Source organism: Leptodactylus fuscus, chromosome 7 (genome assembly GCF_031893055.1).
Source record: "Leptodactylus fuscus isolate aLepFus1 chromosome 7, aLepFus1.hap2, whole genome shotgun sequence".
NCBI classification, from domain to species: Eukaryota; Metazoa; Chordata; class Amphibia; order Anura; family Leptodactylidae; genus Leptodactylus; species Leptodactylus fuscus.
In genome coordinates, this window is record NC_134271.1 from 150,894,939 (window position 1) to 150,912,488 (window position 17,550).

The following is a 17,550-nucleotide window of genomic DNA, read 5'->3' on the forward strand; positions in this document are numbered from 1 at the left end:
CACATTGTATGCAAATCCCTCTAACTAGTGAGGACCAGTGAGGACAATGGGTGGAGATAATCTGATCAGTGTCTCCAAGAAGATGTTGGATGGTGCATTGTCCATAGTAGACAGGGAGTCTGCTCTCCTTGGCATAGGTGAGGGGGGAAGGATCTGTGGCTCAGCCCTTCCCACCCACAGATATAGGTGTAACAGTTTAGTATATAGTATATAGCTAGCAGTTAGTATGTGTTAGCCGGCCTGTGCACAGCTCTGCAGAGAGCCAGAATTTAGTTACAGGACCAAGGAACCAAAGCTATCATTGGATTGTGACTTCTGTGGACTTATTGTTATTACGGTTGATGTGACCGCCGCCGGCTACTAACTTTGTGGATTACAATAAATTGCTGTTGTCTCCCGACCTCTTGCGTCCCTGTTGATTCAAAAGACCATCCGGAGGAAGACGTATACCTTTGCTCCGTGACAGTATGTTAAGGACCAGGTTTTTAATTTTTTTTCATAACTGACATGTGTCACTTTATATGGCAATAACTTTGAGGCGCTTCAACTTACACAAGTGATTCTGAGATTGTTTTTTTCGTAACACATTGTACTTCATGTCAGTAGTAGATTTTCGTCAATATGTTTTGTCTTTGATTATGAAAAAATATGAAATTTGGCAAAAATTTTGAAAAAAAATGCAGTTTTCAAACTTTGAATTTGCCAGCCTTTCAAATAGAAAGTCATACTACCCAAATTTTTTCATTAATATAATTATCCATGTCTCTGATTTATGTAGCAATCAAATTTTAATCAACTTTCATTTTTTCAGATATTATAAGGCTTACAAGTCAAGCAGTAATTTTCCAAATTTTCAAGAATATTTCCAAAACACATTTTTCAAGGGACCAGTTCAGTTCTGAAGGGAACTTGAAAGGCCTCTCTAATAAAACCCCCCGAAAGTCACCCCATTCTAAAAACTGCACTCCTGAAAGAATCCAAAACAGAAGTTAGAAAGTTTAACCCCTTCAGCATTTCACAGCAATTAAAACAAAATGGAGGTCAAATCTACATTTTTCAATTTCTATCACGAATATATTAATTTAGCCCTAGAATTTACACATTTAGTAAGGGTTAAAAGAGGAATTGCACCCCTTATTTTGTTACACAATTTCTCCCGAACACAATAATACCCCATATGTGCTGGCACCCTAATATACGGGCACACGGTCGCTCTCAGAACGGATGGAGCGCTAATTGGATTTTGTAGGCCAGATTTTGCTAAAATAGTTTGCAGGCACCATGTCCCTTTTGCAGAGCCCCCAAGGTGCCAAACCAGTGGAAAACTCCAAAATGTCACCCCATTTTGGAAACTAGACCCTTCAAGGAATTTATCAAGGGGTATAGTGAGCCCTTGGACCCTACAGGAGTTTCACAGAATTGGCCAAGCAAATGGGAAAACAACATTGTTTGCTATAAAATATTGCTTTAACCCTAAATTTTGCATTTCCACAAGGGGTTAAAGGAGAAAATGCAACCCACAATTTGTTACACAATTTTCTCCCAACTACAGAAATGCCCCAGAAATGTGGCTGTAAAGTGATGTACGGGCACACTAAGTTCCAGCATGGAAGGAGCGCTATTGTGATTTTGGAGGGCAAATTTAGCTGGATCTGTTTCAGGCACCATGTTGCATTTGGAGAAAAAAAAAAGATCCCATTTTGGAAACTAGACCCCTCAAGGAATTTATCAAGGGGTATAGTGAGTACTTTGACCCTACAGGTGTTTCACAGATTTTATTAACATTGGGATGTAAAAATGAAACATTACTTTTTTTTCCAATGAATAGTTAAAGAATTAAAGACACACCAGATTTTGCTGGAATAGTTTTCAGGTGCCATGTCGCATTAGCTGAGCCCCTAAAGTATCAATACAATGAAAACCCCTCAAGTGACCCCATTTTGGAAACTATACCCATCAAGGAATGTATCAAGGGGTATTATCATTTTGAGCCTAAAATGCTTCCCAAAAATTAATGCACAAAATGAAAATTAAAATTTTGAAAGAAATATGAAATTTCGGTGCCCAATACATTGCACCTACTTTGTGTTATCAGAGACCTGCACTCCTAAAACTATTAAGGGGCCAACCAGCGCTTTTTAGGTACAGAGTTAGAGGGACTTTCTGGGCACCATGCTGCTTTTGGAGAGCCCTGGAGGTGTCAGTAAACTGGAATTCCCCAAGAAGTGACCTCATTTTATAGGGGCAAGTTCAGGGTCTCTGCAAAATTGTCATGACATCCAAAAACCAAACCGTCTAAGACTGTGCTCTAAAACCCAATAACCCTCCTTCCCTTCTGTGTCCGGCTGTGCCCTAATATCAGGTTATACCCAAATATGACATTACGTACGTTATCCTGGGTACACCAATGTCATACATGTGCCCTAATATCAGTTTATACCCTCATATGACATTACGTCCGTTATCCCGGGTACACCAGTGTCATACATGTGTCATAAACTGCAGTTCGGACACACAGCAGGGTGCAGAAGGGAAGGAGCACGATGCAGCTTTTGGAGTACAGATTCAGATGTTTGGTATCTGAACACCATGTTATGTTTGTAGAGCCTGTAAGATACCAGAAAAGTGGATTCCCCAAAAGGAGTGACCCCAATTTGAAAACTGCACCCCTCAAGAATTTATCAGGGGGTGTAGTGAGCATTAGTATCCCAGACGTGACTGCACAGCGGGTGGTGAAGAGGGAATATATAAGCTGTGCGGAGGACATTGCAAACACCAAATTCCCTACTATGTCCCAGTAGCTCCTATGATTGGGGGAGTCACTTTGGGGGTCACTTCTGGTGTCTTTTCCCTCATAAGCTCTAAATCGGGGGTGTCCCCTGATATTCGCTCACACAGCTTATATATTCCCTTCCTGCTACAGCCAGTTGTGTTCTAATGATTAGGCGATTTTGTTTTTTTTTTGTCTTCACATTGCTAGATGTCTTTATTTTTCTGGTGATGTGGCCATATAAGGGCTTGTTGTTTGCGGGATGAGATGCATTTTGTAATGATACCATTTTTGGGTGCCTACAACTTATTGAATACATTTTATTAACTCTTTCTTGCTGGATAAAAAAAAATAAATCAATTTTGGTATTGTGTTTTACCTTTTTAATTTTTCGCCATGCAGCGTACAGTATATGTAACATGTGACCTTTATTCTGCGGGTCGGTACGGTGACTGCGATACCTCATTTATATTATTTTTTTATTTTAAATTAGATTTTTAAAAAAAAAATTTATAAAAAAAAAAAATACACCCGAGTAGCACTTGAGGAAATACAAAGAGGAAGAAGGGAGGGAAGAAAACACGACGTAGCATAAATGCAATTCCAAGGTCAGACGGGTCCAAGAAGGCTGAATCGTGACCGTAATGTCCAGAAATGGATTTTCAGAGTCCAACAGCGGCAATGGGAGAGGAAAATATGCGGTGAGGGTCCATTCACACGGAGTAACGTGCCGCGTGATCTGGCACGTATACGGCGTGTGTGACTTTGCGCGCCGTAAAAGCTCCCATTGATTTCAATGGGAGCCTGGATCGTATACACCGCGTTATTTTGCGGCCGTGATTTTGCGGTTGCAAAATAATGCGGCGTATATGACCCAGGCTCCCATTGAAATCAATGGGAGCTTTTACGGCGCAAAGTCACACTCGCCGTGTACAGATCACGTGGCACGTTACTCCGTGTGAATGGACCCTAACACGTCCGATCAAACAGGAACATAAGGCAAACAGGGAGAATGGGACATGAGGGGGAGGGAGAACCAAAACAGCATAAATGAGCAAACAAAATTACAATGAATTAAGCAAATAATACAAAGTATAACAATGCATAGCTCAGTACGATGGTACCAGTAGTCCTGTATGGAAAGTAGTTTTAATATATATAAATATAGAACTATGTAAATATCTAGGCACGAGCAAGTCACTGAGGTCCAACATGGTCAGAGGATAGTAACGGTAGGAGGGGCAGAAGATGTGTGTGGTGTGTCTGAATCATCTCCTTTATCCGAAATGGAGAGCCACAGGGCCCTCTTAGATAGAAATTTGGAAAAGGAATGGTTTTTGGAAGCCAAAATCCTCTCAAAGGTACTGTCTAGGTTAACATGGTGCGTAAACTCATTCACAGTCAAACAAGGCGCAGACCGCCATTGACGGGCTATCATGGATCTGGCCGCTAACACAATTTGGCCAAGGACAGTATGGGAACCAGTCGGAAGTGCGCCAGCATCCAAGAAACATAGAGCTAGGCCAGGTGATGGTGGAATATTAAGGCCTGCCACAGAGGACATAAGTTGAAATACAGCCACCCAAAAAGTCTGGACAGGGGAACAGTCCCACCACATGTGGATAAGGGAGCCCACCTGTCCACAGCCTCTCCAACAAAGTTTCGAATAAGTAGGCTTTGGTCCTATACCAACGTAGCCCGATTTTCAGTGCTGTCTCCCAGTGAGTCGCTCCCCTCGATATACGTTTAACAAAACTATTAGCATCATACCAATCCTCAAGGGAAATCGACCTCGTAAGGTCGGTCTCCCACCTCAGCAGGTATGCGGGTTTGGTCTGTCCAGATGGGGCAGAAAGGAAACTATAAAACGAGGAAGTACCACCCTTTGTGGGGGTCAGCCATCTCCAGAGGCGTAGGGCCACCTTGGGGAATATGAGCCTCAAAATATCATAGGTCTGGAAGAGGTGTCTTATTTGCAGATATCTAAAAAAGTCATTTCTGGGAAGGTCAAACTCTTCCCTGAAACAATGAAAACGTTTTAGGGTGCCCATCCGTAAACAGTTGGGCAATCTTATGTAGACCCCTAGATACCCACCCCCGCACTTCCAAATGTGGGATATACGCCGCCAGGTATAGTAGCGGGAGTTTTACCAGGGGAGACAAAGCTTCCAAGTGAGAATGTAGCAATAAATATCGCCATGCCCAAAGAGAAGTTCTCACACTTAAGAGGGGGGACATTCCCACCGGGGCGCCAAGATCCCTGGGATGCAATAAGCTAACTAGCGGAACACCAAGCATCTCCCTCTCAATCTCCGTCCAACAATAGTCAAGAGAGTCATCCCACCAGGTCCTAAGTTGTTCCAACACTGTGGCCACATAATATCTCTTAACATCCGGGACCCCAGCTCCTCCCCTAGTCCAAGGTCTAGTCATGACTTGGAAACGAACTCTAGATCTCTTACCTTCCCATATGAAATGTGACAAAATACGTTGGAGGTTAGCTAAATATGAATCTAGGATGGGGATGATCACTGTACAGAATGTATAAAGAATAATAGGCAACATCATCATCTTGACGATAGCGATTCTACTCGCCCAGGAGAGCATAGGTTTTGAGAATGCGGACAAAAGGGAAGAGACTTTAGACAGCAAAGAGGTGTAGTTTGAGGAGAATAGGCCGGAACTAGGTGACGTTAAGGAGATACCCAGGTAAGTAATGCAACCAGTCTTCCATAGATAAGGGAAGGACCCACTCAAGTCAGCACATAGAGTATCGGGGACATTAATAGGAAGAATTTGGGATTTGGAGTGGTTAACTTTATAATAGGAAATCTTCCCAAAACGTTCAAGGACAGCTGTATTAGCTCTTAGAGAAGTAGCAGGGCTGGTTATAGAGAGGATAACATCCTCCGCACACAATCCAATTTTGTGTTGGTGACATCCAACCGTGATACCACTAATTTCAGTGTCTGTTCTGATATACTCCGCAAGGGGCTCCATAACCAATGCGAAGATGATAGGAGAAAGGACACAGCCTTGACGGGTCCCATTAGAAGTTTGGAAAGGTTCTGATTGGAAGCCAGAGGACAGCACACGCGCGGACAGCACGAATATAAGGCCAAAATAGCAGATTTGAAAACAGGGCCTAAGCCAAATTTGTCCACTAAACAGTCTAGATAGCTCCAGTGGACTCTATCAAATGCCTTTTCGGCATCAAGGGCTAGGAGCAAGGAAGGGGTTCCCTCCCTCTCCGCTTTTGGAATTAGATTGATAAACCGGCGTGTGCCATCCGGGGCCTGCCTACCGAGAATAAAACCCACCTGGTCTGGTTTGACCAGGTGGGGAAGGAGCCGCAAAAGCCTTCCAGCTAAGATTTTGGAATAGATCTTAATATCTATGTTTAGAAGTGAGATGGGCCTAAAGTTAGGCGCAGTAGGGGGTTTTCCCGGTTTCGGTAGGGCCACAACTGTGGCGGCTAACATCTCAGCTGGGAAACACTGATCAGCTGCGGCCTTCCAAGATACCTGTAAGAGATGGGGGGCTAGTACCTCTGCAAATTTCTTGTAATAAAGTCCAGAAAAACCATCCGGGCCAGGAGCTTTTAGTGGTTTAAGCGAAGATATGGCACCATGGACCTCTAGAAGGGAGATAGGGGAAGCCAAAGAACACGCCTGCTCCGTAGAGAGGTGGGGAAGGGACAACGAATCTAAGAACTCAGCAATTTCCTGGGCGGTGGGTTGGTACATCTCTGTATCATCCCTTAGGTTATAAAGGGAGTTGTAATAGGAACAAAACTTAATAAAAAAATTATCTTCTCTCCCCGGGAGTTCAGTAGATAGGCTATATGCGCCTTAGGTTGGACCTGTTTTACTTTCCTAGCCAAAAAGGCGCTGGTCTTATTATTGTGGACATACGCCTGACACTGGAACCGCCTAAAGGCGAGATCGTGTTGGCGAGCCAACAATCCTTGTAATTGCAACTGACATTTTCTAATTTCAGCAGATATAGCGGGGAAGGGGTGCAATTTGTTAGAAGCGTTTTAGCCCTAGCACAGACTTGAATAAGGCTACCACGCATATACTCCTTAAGGGCATTCCAAAGGGTGTGAGGGCTGTTAACAGAAGGGGCATTTAATGTAAAGTACTCTGCTAGGACTTTATGGAGACTGGGACCATGGGTCGGGTGGTCCAAAATATACTCATTTAGGCGCCATTGTGAAGGGAGGGCAGAGGAGAATTTTTCTCTAAGGGCCAGAGATATTGGGGTCTGTCCAGGTAATTGTCCCAATATGGGACGATTCCGATTGCAACAGGCCAATCTTATCAACCAAAAAGAAATCGATTCTGGAATAGGTAGAAGAAGAGGGTGAGTAGAAACTGTAGTCCCTCTCGCTACCATGGTGGCATCTTCACAAATCGTAGTCCTGCTCTAAGAGGGAAGGGGACAGTACATATACAGATATCCTGCGGGAATTAGATGAATCTAAATGATTATCCAGCAGGCAATTAAAGTCACCGCCTATTATCAGCATGCCAGTGGCGAATGCCCGAATTTTAGCGAACAAAGATTTCCAATATGAAGCCTGTGAGCGGTTGGGGAAATGAACCATAACCAAGGAGTATTTAACATTGTTGATCATACAGTTGAGACCCAGGTAACGACCTTTAGGGTCTATTAAAAGAGATTCAAATGAGAAGGCCACTGAGTCCCACACAGCAATCAATACCCCCTTGCGTTTGGCCGCACAGGAGGCTGTGAAAATATGAGGGAATGCCGGATTAGGAAATTTTGGACTTTTTTCTGAGTGAAAATGTGTCTCTTGTATCATGAGGACGTCACACCGGAGACGGCGCGCCTCTCTCCGTACCGAGCTCCTTTTGTAGGGGCTGTTCAGGCCTCTAACGTTTAAGGATGAAATATGAAGGACCATCGCAAAGGGACGTAATAAATGCGGTGGGGGCAATCAGTGCAGCACGTCAAAAAGAACATGTGAGCTATGCATAAATACAAAAATATAAAAAAAAATACACCAGATAAACAAAAACAGATAATACAAACCAAACCTCATAGTATAATACACTGTATACCTCTGTAGAAGGGGCAAAGAAAAATGTTAAATCAACTGATCAATAAGATCACAAATCAGCATATGAAAGACAGCTCGCCCTAAAATCACAGGCAAGGTAAATAGTAAGCCGACGATCCCAACTCTGAAGAGACAAGTCTGTATCATTGGTCACCCACAGTATGCCAATCCTGAAGCACTCGTGAGGGACGGACAGGACTCTTCGACGTAGAAGGGGGGAGTCGTCAGTGGTCAGACACCATTTGCAGAGAACAGACAATCCCGCCTCTGCCGAAGAGATGGAGTGTATAACACCATTGCGAGGTACCAGTAGCTTGGTGGGGAAACCCCAATGATATCTTATACCTTTTTCCCTGAGGACCTTAGTAACAGGTGCCAGATTGCGACGGGCTTGCATAAGTAGCAGCGGATAGGTCTGGGTACAGGGAAATCGCTGCAAAAGGTGCAGGAAGAGTGCCACACTTCCAAGCCTCAGTAAGGATAGTGTCCTTTATATGATAAAAATGGATCCTGGTCAGAACATCTTTGGGGGTTTCAGCGGGAGCCGAAGTAGCCATTGGAATTCGGTGTGCTCTGTCTAAAGTAAGGTCTATTTCAGTAAGATGAGGTAGCACTTTTTTGAACAGTCACTTAATCTTCTGTGACAACAGACTCAGGGTTCCCCCTAAGCTTAATATTATTACGCCTCATGTTGATCGTGGGGATATGCAGTGGAGGAAAGTTACAGACCAATGAATAAATGCCAAAGCTTGACGGGCAGCAGAGATGGATCAGTGATGGGGCGACAGGCACATTATATCCAGCTGTGAGCCGCAAGGAGCGAGTCTGCCATTAGACTACTTCATCATGGTAAGAAAGCAAGGCAGGTATCCATATCACAACAGTAGCCACTCACATATAACTTAGCCCACCAGGTACCAGGATGTAGGAAACAGTTCCACCTGGGGGGAAAGGCAAGGAGCTGATGATAGAATAGCACAATAACTCCTATAACTTTTATGGTGCACTGCCAGGAGGATTTATCCAAGAAGCTGCAGACAGGTGAAAGGGGCCAGAAGCTCAGTACAGGGAGGGTGAGGAGTCCCCCTGATGGTTGTGTAGGGGCTCTACACTCCCCTCCCCAGCAGGCAGCAGCAGGGCAAAGTCACTTGATGCCAGGAGGCACAACTGAGGCCAGTGCCAAAAACACAGTCCCTCTAGAATGGTGTAAAGGCCTAGGCAGGCCGCAGGCACTCTCACAGGTAGTAGTGAGATGCTTGAGCAGCAGTCTTTTATTGTGTTTCACTTACTTTAGGGCCTACGATCTGGCTGCAGCCTGTTGAAGATGGCAGCTGGGATGAGGATGGAGGGTCCCGGTGTAGGAGGCGCTTGATCTACAGGCTTGGAGGTGAGTATAGGATGACCCTTAGTTGTCAGGGTGGCAGGCACAGTGTCCTTGCTCTGTGTCACGGTGGTGAGCTCCCCTTACAATACAGCTGAGGCCTATGATGGCAGGCAGCCTGAGTGTGTGAGTAGGCCCAGAAGTGCAGCTCTCTCTGGTTTGGTGACTCTGCAGCAAAAAGACCCCAATGGGTTCACTGAGGCCTGGGGGAATGCCTCCGGGTGTTTTTAAGAGTTTGTAGTCATGGATGGAAGAGATAATTAGCGGATTATATGTTGTAAACTGAGGAGCTATCTTCAACACATCTTCTTCCTCTGCTAGCTAGCCACACACCCCCTTATATTATTTTTTTTATGCGATACTAATTCTGCAGAGGAAAAACATATTTGGGGACATAAGTCGATGATTTTTGCATCGCCATCTTCTGAGAGGCGTAACATTTTTTTTTTTTCGGTTGACAGTATTGGTTGAGGGCTTATTTTTTGCGAAACAACCTGCGCTTTTTATTGGTACTGTTGTGGGGTGCATATGACTTTTTGATCACTTTTTATAGCATATTTTGTAAGGTGAGATGGTGAAAAATCATTACTTCCGACTGTTTTTTTCCGGGGTCTTTTTTCCGACGTTCACCGTGTACATTAAATATTATTTCAGTTTTATTGTACAGATTGTTACAGACGCGGCGATACCAAATATGCATTTTTTAATTAATTTTTAGTGCTTTTTTTTTTATATAATTCATTTTCTATAGAAAAAAAGGACTTTGGACTTTATAACTTTATTAATTTTTTCACACACTTTATTTATTTATTTTCACATTTTCATGTGTCCCTTTAGGACACTTGAATCAGTTGATGCTTTGATGAAAGCATCAACTGATTCTGCATTGTAGCTTGCAAGACACAGCATTCAGAGCCCTGCAAGCTACAGAGCTGATGCACACACATCACTCACTTCCTCCATTGCCCGGCAGAATCAACCAGGTACTGTATGTGGGAGTTCCGGCAGCCTGGGGTCACTGGTCACACCAGGCTGCCTTTTACTCATATCGGCACCCCCCGATCTCGCCGCGGGGGTTACCGATCGGGACATTAACTTGGCGGATCTCTTTCGATTGTGCCGTGATGTCTCACAGCGCAATTGAAAGGGTTAAAACGTCCAGCTGGAGCTGAGTCTGACTGGATGTTATAGAGGGAAGGGGGGGGGGGGTTTAGGTGCCCTCCCCGCAGTATCACCATAACCTAACATAGTGTATCAACCCAATACCACAGATAGATAGGTTAGGGTCATCTGAATCAAGTAGTATTTCCCTCTTGTGAATTGGCCTGAATCTAAGTTATCTCCAACTCCAGCACTGACAGCAATACAGCAAGCACATGCAATTCAGCTGGCACCCAGCAGCCATGCAACCTTGTATGCCTGGTAAGTAGCAGCATTAACCTATATGTTCAGCACTTCTTTATGGTGTGGGGAGGAGTTGGACAGGGTTAATTAGAAATTACATCATATAAGTAGAGATGATATATTTCTTATTTTAGCATTAAAATACTGTCTTATTTATTTTATGTCATTTTTGTATGGGAATGCTATCAACTAGAGATGGGTGAACCTCTCAAGACTCGCTTCATGTTCAGGTTCAGCAGCTCTGGTCCTGCTTTGTTTTGGGACAAACACGTTTGGTACGAACCACACTTTAAATTGGCTTAAAACATAGTGTAGAATACTCATAGGGCTCCTAGGAACCTATCTATAAAACATAGTGTAGAATACTCTTAGGGCTCCTAGGAACCTATCTATAAAACATAGTGTAGAACACTCTTAGGGCTCCTAGGAACCTATCTATAAAACATAGTGTAGAATACTCTTAGGGCTCCTAGGAACCTATCTATAAAACATAGTGTAGAATACTGTCAGGGCTCCTAGGAACCCATCTATAAAACATAGTGTAGAATACTCTTAGGGCTCCTAGGAACCTACCTATAAAACATAGTGTAGAATACTCTTAGGGCTCCTAGGAACCTATCTATGAATCATAGTGTAGAACACTGTCAGGGCTCCTAGGAACCTATCTATAAAACATAGTGTAGAACACTGTCAGGACTCCTAGGAACCTATCTATAAAACATAGTGTATAACACTGTCAGGGCTCCTAGGAACCTATCTATAAAACATAGTGTAGAACACTGTCAGGACTCCTAGGAACCTATCTATGAATCATAGTGTAGAACACTGTCAGGGCTCCTAGGAACCTATCTATAAAACATAGTGTAGAACACTGTCAGGACTCCTAGGAACCTATCTATAAAACATAGTGTATAACACTGTCAGGGCTCCTAGGAACCTATCTATAAAACATAGTGTAGAACACTGTCAGGACTCCTAGGAACCTATCTATAAAACATAGTGTAGAACACTGTCAGGACTCCTAGGAACCTATCTATAAAACATAGTGTAGAACACTGTCAGGGCTCCTAGGAACCTATCTATAAAACATAGTGTAGAATACTCTTAGGGCTCCTAGGTACCTATCTATAAAACATAGTGTAGAACACTGTCAGGACTCCTAGGAACCTATCTATAATACATAGTGTAGAATACTCTTAGGGCTCCTAGGTACCTATCTATAAAACATAATGTAGAATACTGTCAGGGCTCCTAGGAACCTATCTATAAAACATAGTGTAGAACACTGTCAGGACTCCTAGGAACCTATCTATAAAACATAGTGTAGAATACTCTTAGGGCTCCTAGGAACCTATCTATAAAACATAGTGTAGAATACTCTTAGGACTCCTAGGAACCTATCTATAAAACATAGTGTAGCAGGAGGTCAGTTTGAGAACTGCCGAAACACCTCAGCAGGAGAACCATCAATGGCAGCAATTTGCTGAATATAGGCAGATCATCAATGCCAACAATTGCGGGCAGAGGCTAGTATGAACATAAATTCATAACAGTTGTGAAGCCATGGCATTTACCAGGATAAAAAGTATTCTATGTGTTACTAACTATTTATGTGCCAAATTTCATCCAAATACATTCAGCCATTTTTGCATAACTGAGTAACAAACATACAAACTTTCACATTTATATTAGTAGGACTTTCATTAATGAGTCTTCAGGATTTACAAAGGGAGGATAAAGGGAGGATGAAGGACGTTTTTTATACGTTCATTCTGATGTATGTGGGTTGTACTGTACGCCCTGTTAAAACACATATTGCAGAGCATGTTGCAGACTGTTAAAACCCCCCACAAGACAATGTATCTAATGCTTACAGACATTTTATATGTTCACACAATGGAGACATTTCTAGCTTTAAATTTTGTGCTGTAGAACATGTACCTAACCCTGTCAGGCCGGGTTCAGATGGGGTTTTTTGGTCCGGACCAAAAAACAGCTAGCTGCACCTGGATGCCGATGCAGTGCCCATGAACGGGCCTAGTCGGGAGGGAGGTGTCACGAGACGGATATTCGCTGCTGAATCCACCATGGAATCCACCTGAAGAAAGGCCCAATAGGAACACGCCACGTCATTGGTGGGCGGACTGGGAGGTGGGGCCTTTGCCTTAAATCCTTGAGCTAGTCGGCGCGCACGCTGGCAGTACAGAGGTACCGTGTCCCACCATCATGGGCACGGGAATTGCAGTTTTAACTGCAGAGACATCGTTTCCCATATCAATATCCTCCTGATGAGCTAGTTACCCTAGCGAAACGCTGCGTAGAGGGGAAACCAGGGACCTCTAAAGCAAATGGGGAGGACCTGGTAACTTAGTATAGCAGAGTAATTGGAGACTAAATAACTCTGGGGCCGTGTTGCATCTGGGCTCCTATGAGGCTGTAAGGTAGACAGTTTGACTAACACTACACAGGGAGAGATGAAACTACGGCTTGTGGCTAGGCTGCAGTGCTAGGAAGTGCTCCAGACCTTATTATTGGTATACTGTGGATGCAATGCTAAATACAGGCTCCACAATATAGAAATACCTAGCAGCATATGTGAACATCACTGCAAAACGTTGTGACTGGTATACTGTGGATGCAATGCTAAATCTAGGCTCCACAATATAGAAATACCTAGCAGTATATGTGAACATCACTGCAAAACGTTGTGATGAATGGAGCTATTTAAGGTCTGGCTGGGACCTGTTGTGCCACAGCCAGCCTTGCATATGTAGTATATAGACCACAGAGCTTTCATTCACCTGGTGGGAGATGTTGATTGCTACCTGATCAACTGGGTCTCTGGTCTCTGCATTTGTTAGTACCCAGATATCAAGGGGTAAACTGTGTGGTTCTCAACAAACTATCTGAGAGCTACATATGGGAAAAAGTTATTTTGTAGATGACTGTATAGGGAAGGCAATAAAAATACTAATTGTTGCCTGATAATAGTGAAGTCATACTGCAATTGTGTTATCATTTTATTTAGGCCAATTTTAAACAAATATTAGTAAAAGTTATGTTTTAGTATTTACTCCTACAGTGATCTAGTGAAGAAAGGACTTGTCGCTTCTTTTTTTCCGCGAGCGAGAACAAACCGCTCACAGAAAAAGAAAATGACCAGCTCCCGTTGACTTCAATGGGAAGCGTTTTTTGAGTACGATTTTGACCCGGATTCCGCGTCACAATCCTGACCAAAAAACTCCTTTTGAACCCGGCCTCAGAGTTGGCAATTGGCGGAGAATATTACTCGAAAGGGAGGCTTTTTGGATCCTGAAATTAGAAAAAAGTTTTCCGGGTGGTCTCAACATCAAATCTGACTTAGCCTATTTATATTGATAGCATACATATGTAGTATATGGCTATACTCACACTTGTGTTTTGTTTTTTTTCTTTCTCTTTATTTACATGGACATATAAGAACATGTTTTCAAGGGGTCCCAATATTTGATTCAGACTATTTCTATTAATAATATACATTTGTAATATAAGACTATATTTTACATTTGCGGGTTTTTTGTTGCTTTTTTTCTCTCTCTCTATCTACATAGAAATATAGGACAATGTTTTCAGGGGGTCCCCACATCCAATTTCGTCTGATTTAACTTTTTTCTATTAATAACATACATTTGTAATATATATGTAACTTTTGGTTGACTATTGATATATTTCCATATATTTCCCATGCATGTCTTTAGGTCTTGTTGTATAGCTTATTTACGGCATAGGATTATGTTTTGTATTTGCCGCTATACTAGGTCATGGGTTTTTATCATGTGACCAGTTTCACTTCCTGTTTTTCACAGGAAACATGTGACATTGCTTTTGTTTGTGAACTATGTTTTATCCTTTTCTATCTGTGGGACATGCGACAGATCTATATAGAAATCAGATCTTCGGAGACTGCCACAAGCAGGTTCATATATTTTTTCCTGATTTGTGATATGTATAATTATCAAAGTTTTTTTTGTTTTTCTAATATGTTGTGATCACCACGGTTTCATTTTGTGTTATTTGCAATTATGTTTTTTCTTGTATATTTATTATATTGATGATGGTTATTATTGATATTAATATTATATATGTCTCTTTTGACTATGTTGCAGTTTGGGATGGGTAATTGGTAGTAATTTCTAGACTTTTTTTCATTTTCTTTTATGATTTTTGTTTGTATATTCATGTGTTATGTGATTATGCCATGACTCAGGCCTCGTGCGTTGGCATTCCGTTCAGGGGAGTCTGTATGGGGACCCCCCGAATGTAATACCAAATGCATTTGCATGTGTTGTGCAGTCAAGCACACAGATCCCCATAGACTAAAATGGGGTCCGTGTACTTGCCGCCAGGTCTCCGCAGTGAACATGCGGACAGGAAAGTAGATCACAATCTGTTTTCCTGTCCACATGATTCGTGCGAGCATTGCGCGGCAAGCATAAGGACCCCATTATAGTCTATGGGGTCCATGTGCTGTCACTGCACAATGCTTGCAAATGCGTTCGGTAGTCCGTTCAGGGGGTCCCCATGTGGACTCCCCCGAACAGATTACCAAATGAAGAGGTGAACCAAGCATAAGAAACATGTGTAGAGAAAGGTGTGGGCAGTTTTTAAAAATTATATTTTATTTTAATCATCATTTTTTGTTTTGGTGCTGATCATTTTTACTCAAATGTGTTACCTACTTTCTGGCCCCTGGGTCTGGGCTTTATCTGTTTGCTTGGTGCACCTTCATTCAGAAGCGTGGATTCTTGATCTGGACATTGATGGTGGGCTGTATATCCTTTATTACTGCTTTGTACCTCTGATAAGACTCCATATACAATAGTGGGAAAGTAATAATAATAGTGGTAGATGACATTTTTTACATGACATAGAGAGAAGTGATATGAGGAGACGAGACAGTCAGACATTAGTAGAGACGTCACATATGAAGGTGCAGTCAGCAGTTTATCTCATAGACATAACAATGGTGCGGAGGAGCATAAAATAGAATAAAATCCCTGTATAACTTGTCCCCACATGTCTCCTCCTGTACACATCTCTTATACTCACTGTAATTCCTCTATCCTGCAGGCTGGACTGGACAGAGCGGCCATCAAGTCACTGAAGTGAGAACCGTACAGATGGTTATAGGACAGGACAAGTTTCTTCAGGAATTTGTTGTCAAATATTAACGATGCCAAATGGAAACAGCAAATGCCTGGTAAATCATTACCATCCAAACTGTAATAATAAGATGAAATAAAGGTAAGAGATCCACTGACAACATACTGAAGATTTGTTCTAAGAGCCAACTCATACCATGTGTGGTGCAAGAAGTACAGTGTATGTTATGATCACATTTCACAGACTGCTCTCACCTCATCTGAAATGAAGTCACTGCATGACAGTAACTTAAAATGTTGCAAGTTCCAAACCAAGAATCCATCTAGTGTCCCATACTCACAGCTTCATTTGATACCCAAAATGCAGTTGTCATTAATTTGCCCTTAGAACTTCATGATTACTTTTATATATTTAGCTTAGCATCAGGTGATCAATTTATAACATATGTGTGGTCCATGTCTTTTTTCTATAACATATGTGTACTTAATGGTTTGTATCTTGCCTTAGTACCAGCACTCCCCCCAATGGGACCAAGTACTGTAATTTTGACATGAGATTGCATAGGAGTATTTACTAGAGATGGGAGAATCGGTTTATACTGAGCTGGGTTTCATGTGAATATTCTAAATTGTTCATTATTTTACAAAAGCGACCAAAATATTCATCTTGGGTGAACTATAATGGCGGTCAAAATGAGACGATACTCTATTTGTATAGGTTCCTAGGAGCCCTGACAGTATTCTACACCATGTTTTATAGATAGGTTCCTAGGAGCCCTAAGAGTATTCTACACTATGTTTTATAGATAGGTTCCTAGGAGCCCTAAGAGTGTTCTACACTATGTTTTATAGATAGGTTCCTAGGAGTCCTGACAGTATTCTACACTATGTTTTATAGATAGATTCCTAGGAGCCCTAAGAGTATTCTACACTATGTTTTATAGATAGGTTCCTAGGAGTCCTGCCAGTGTTCTACACTATGTTTTATAGATAGGTTCCTAGGAGCCCTAAGAGTATTCTACACTATGTTTTATAGATAGGTTCCTAGGAGCCCTAAGAGTATTCTACACTATGTTTTATAGATAGGTTCCTAGGAGCCCTAAGAGTGTTCTACACTATGTTTTATAGATAGGTTCCTAGGAGTCCTGACAGTATTCTACACTATGTTTTATAGATAGGTTCCTAGGAGTACTAAGAGTGTTCTACACTATGTTTTATAGATAGGTTCCTAGGAGTACTAAGAGTATTCTACACTATGTTTTATAGATAGGTTCCTAGGAGTACTAAGATTATTCTACACTATGTTTTATAGATAGGTTCCTAGGAGTACTAAGAGTATTCTACACTATGTTTTATAGATAGGTTCCTAGGAGTCCTGATAGTGTTCTACACTATGTTTTATAGATAGGTTCCTAGGAGCCCTAAGAGTATTCTACACTATGTTTTATAGATAGGTTCCTAGGAGCCCTAAGAGTGTTCTACACTATGTTTTATAGATAGGTTCCTAGGAGTCCTAAGAATATTCTACACTATGTTTTATAGATAGATTCCTAGGAGCCCTAAGAGTGTTCTACACTATGTTTTATAGATAGGTTCCTAGGAGCCCTAAGAGTATTCTACACTATGTTTTATAGATAGGTTCCTAGGAGCCCTAAGAGTATTCTACACTATGTTTCATAGACAGGTTCCTAGGAGCCCTGACAGTATTCTACACTATGTTTTATAGATAGGTTCCTAGGAGTCCTGACAGTATTCTACACTATGTTTT

General features: G+C 42.1%; 1 protein-coding gene across 1 annotated transcript in view; it reads right to left on the reverse strand.

Annotated features, from left to right (window-relative positions):
• Positions 1-17,550, reverse strand: part of LOC142214341 (NACHT, LRR and PYD domains-containing protein 12-like) — a 176,738-nt gene that overhangs the window by 24,088 nt on the left and 135,100 nt on the right. The window contains exon 14 of the mRNA XM_075283269.1: positions 15,730-15,900. Within this exon, the coding sequence (XP_075139370.1) occupies positions 15,730-15,900 (171 nt within the window). The remainder of the gene's footprint in view (positions 1-15,729; positions 15,901-17,550) is intronic.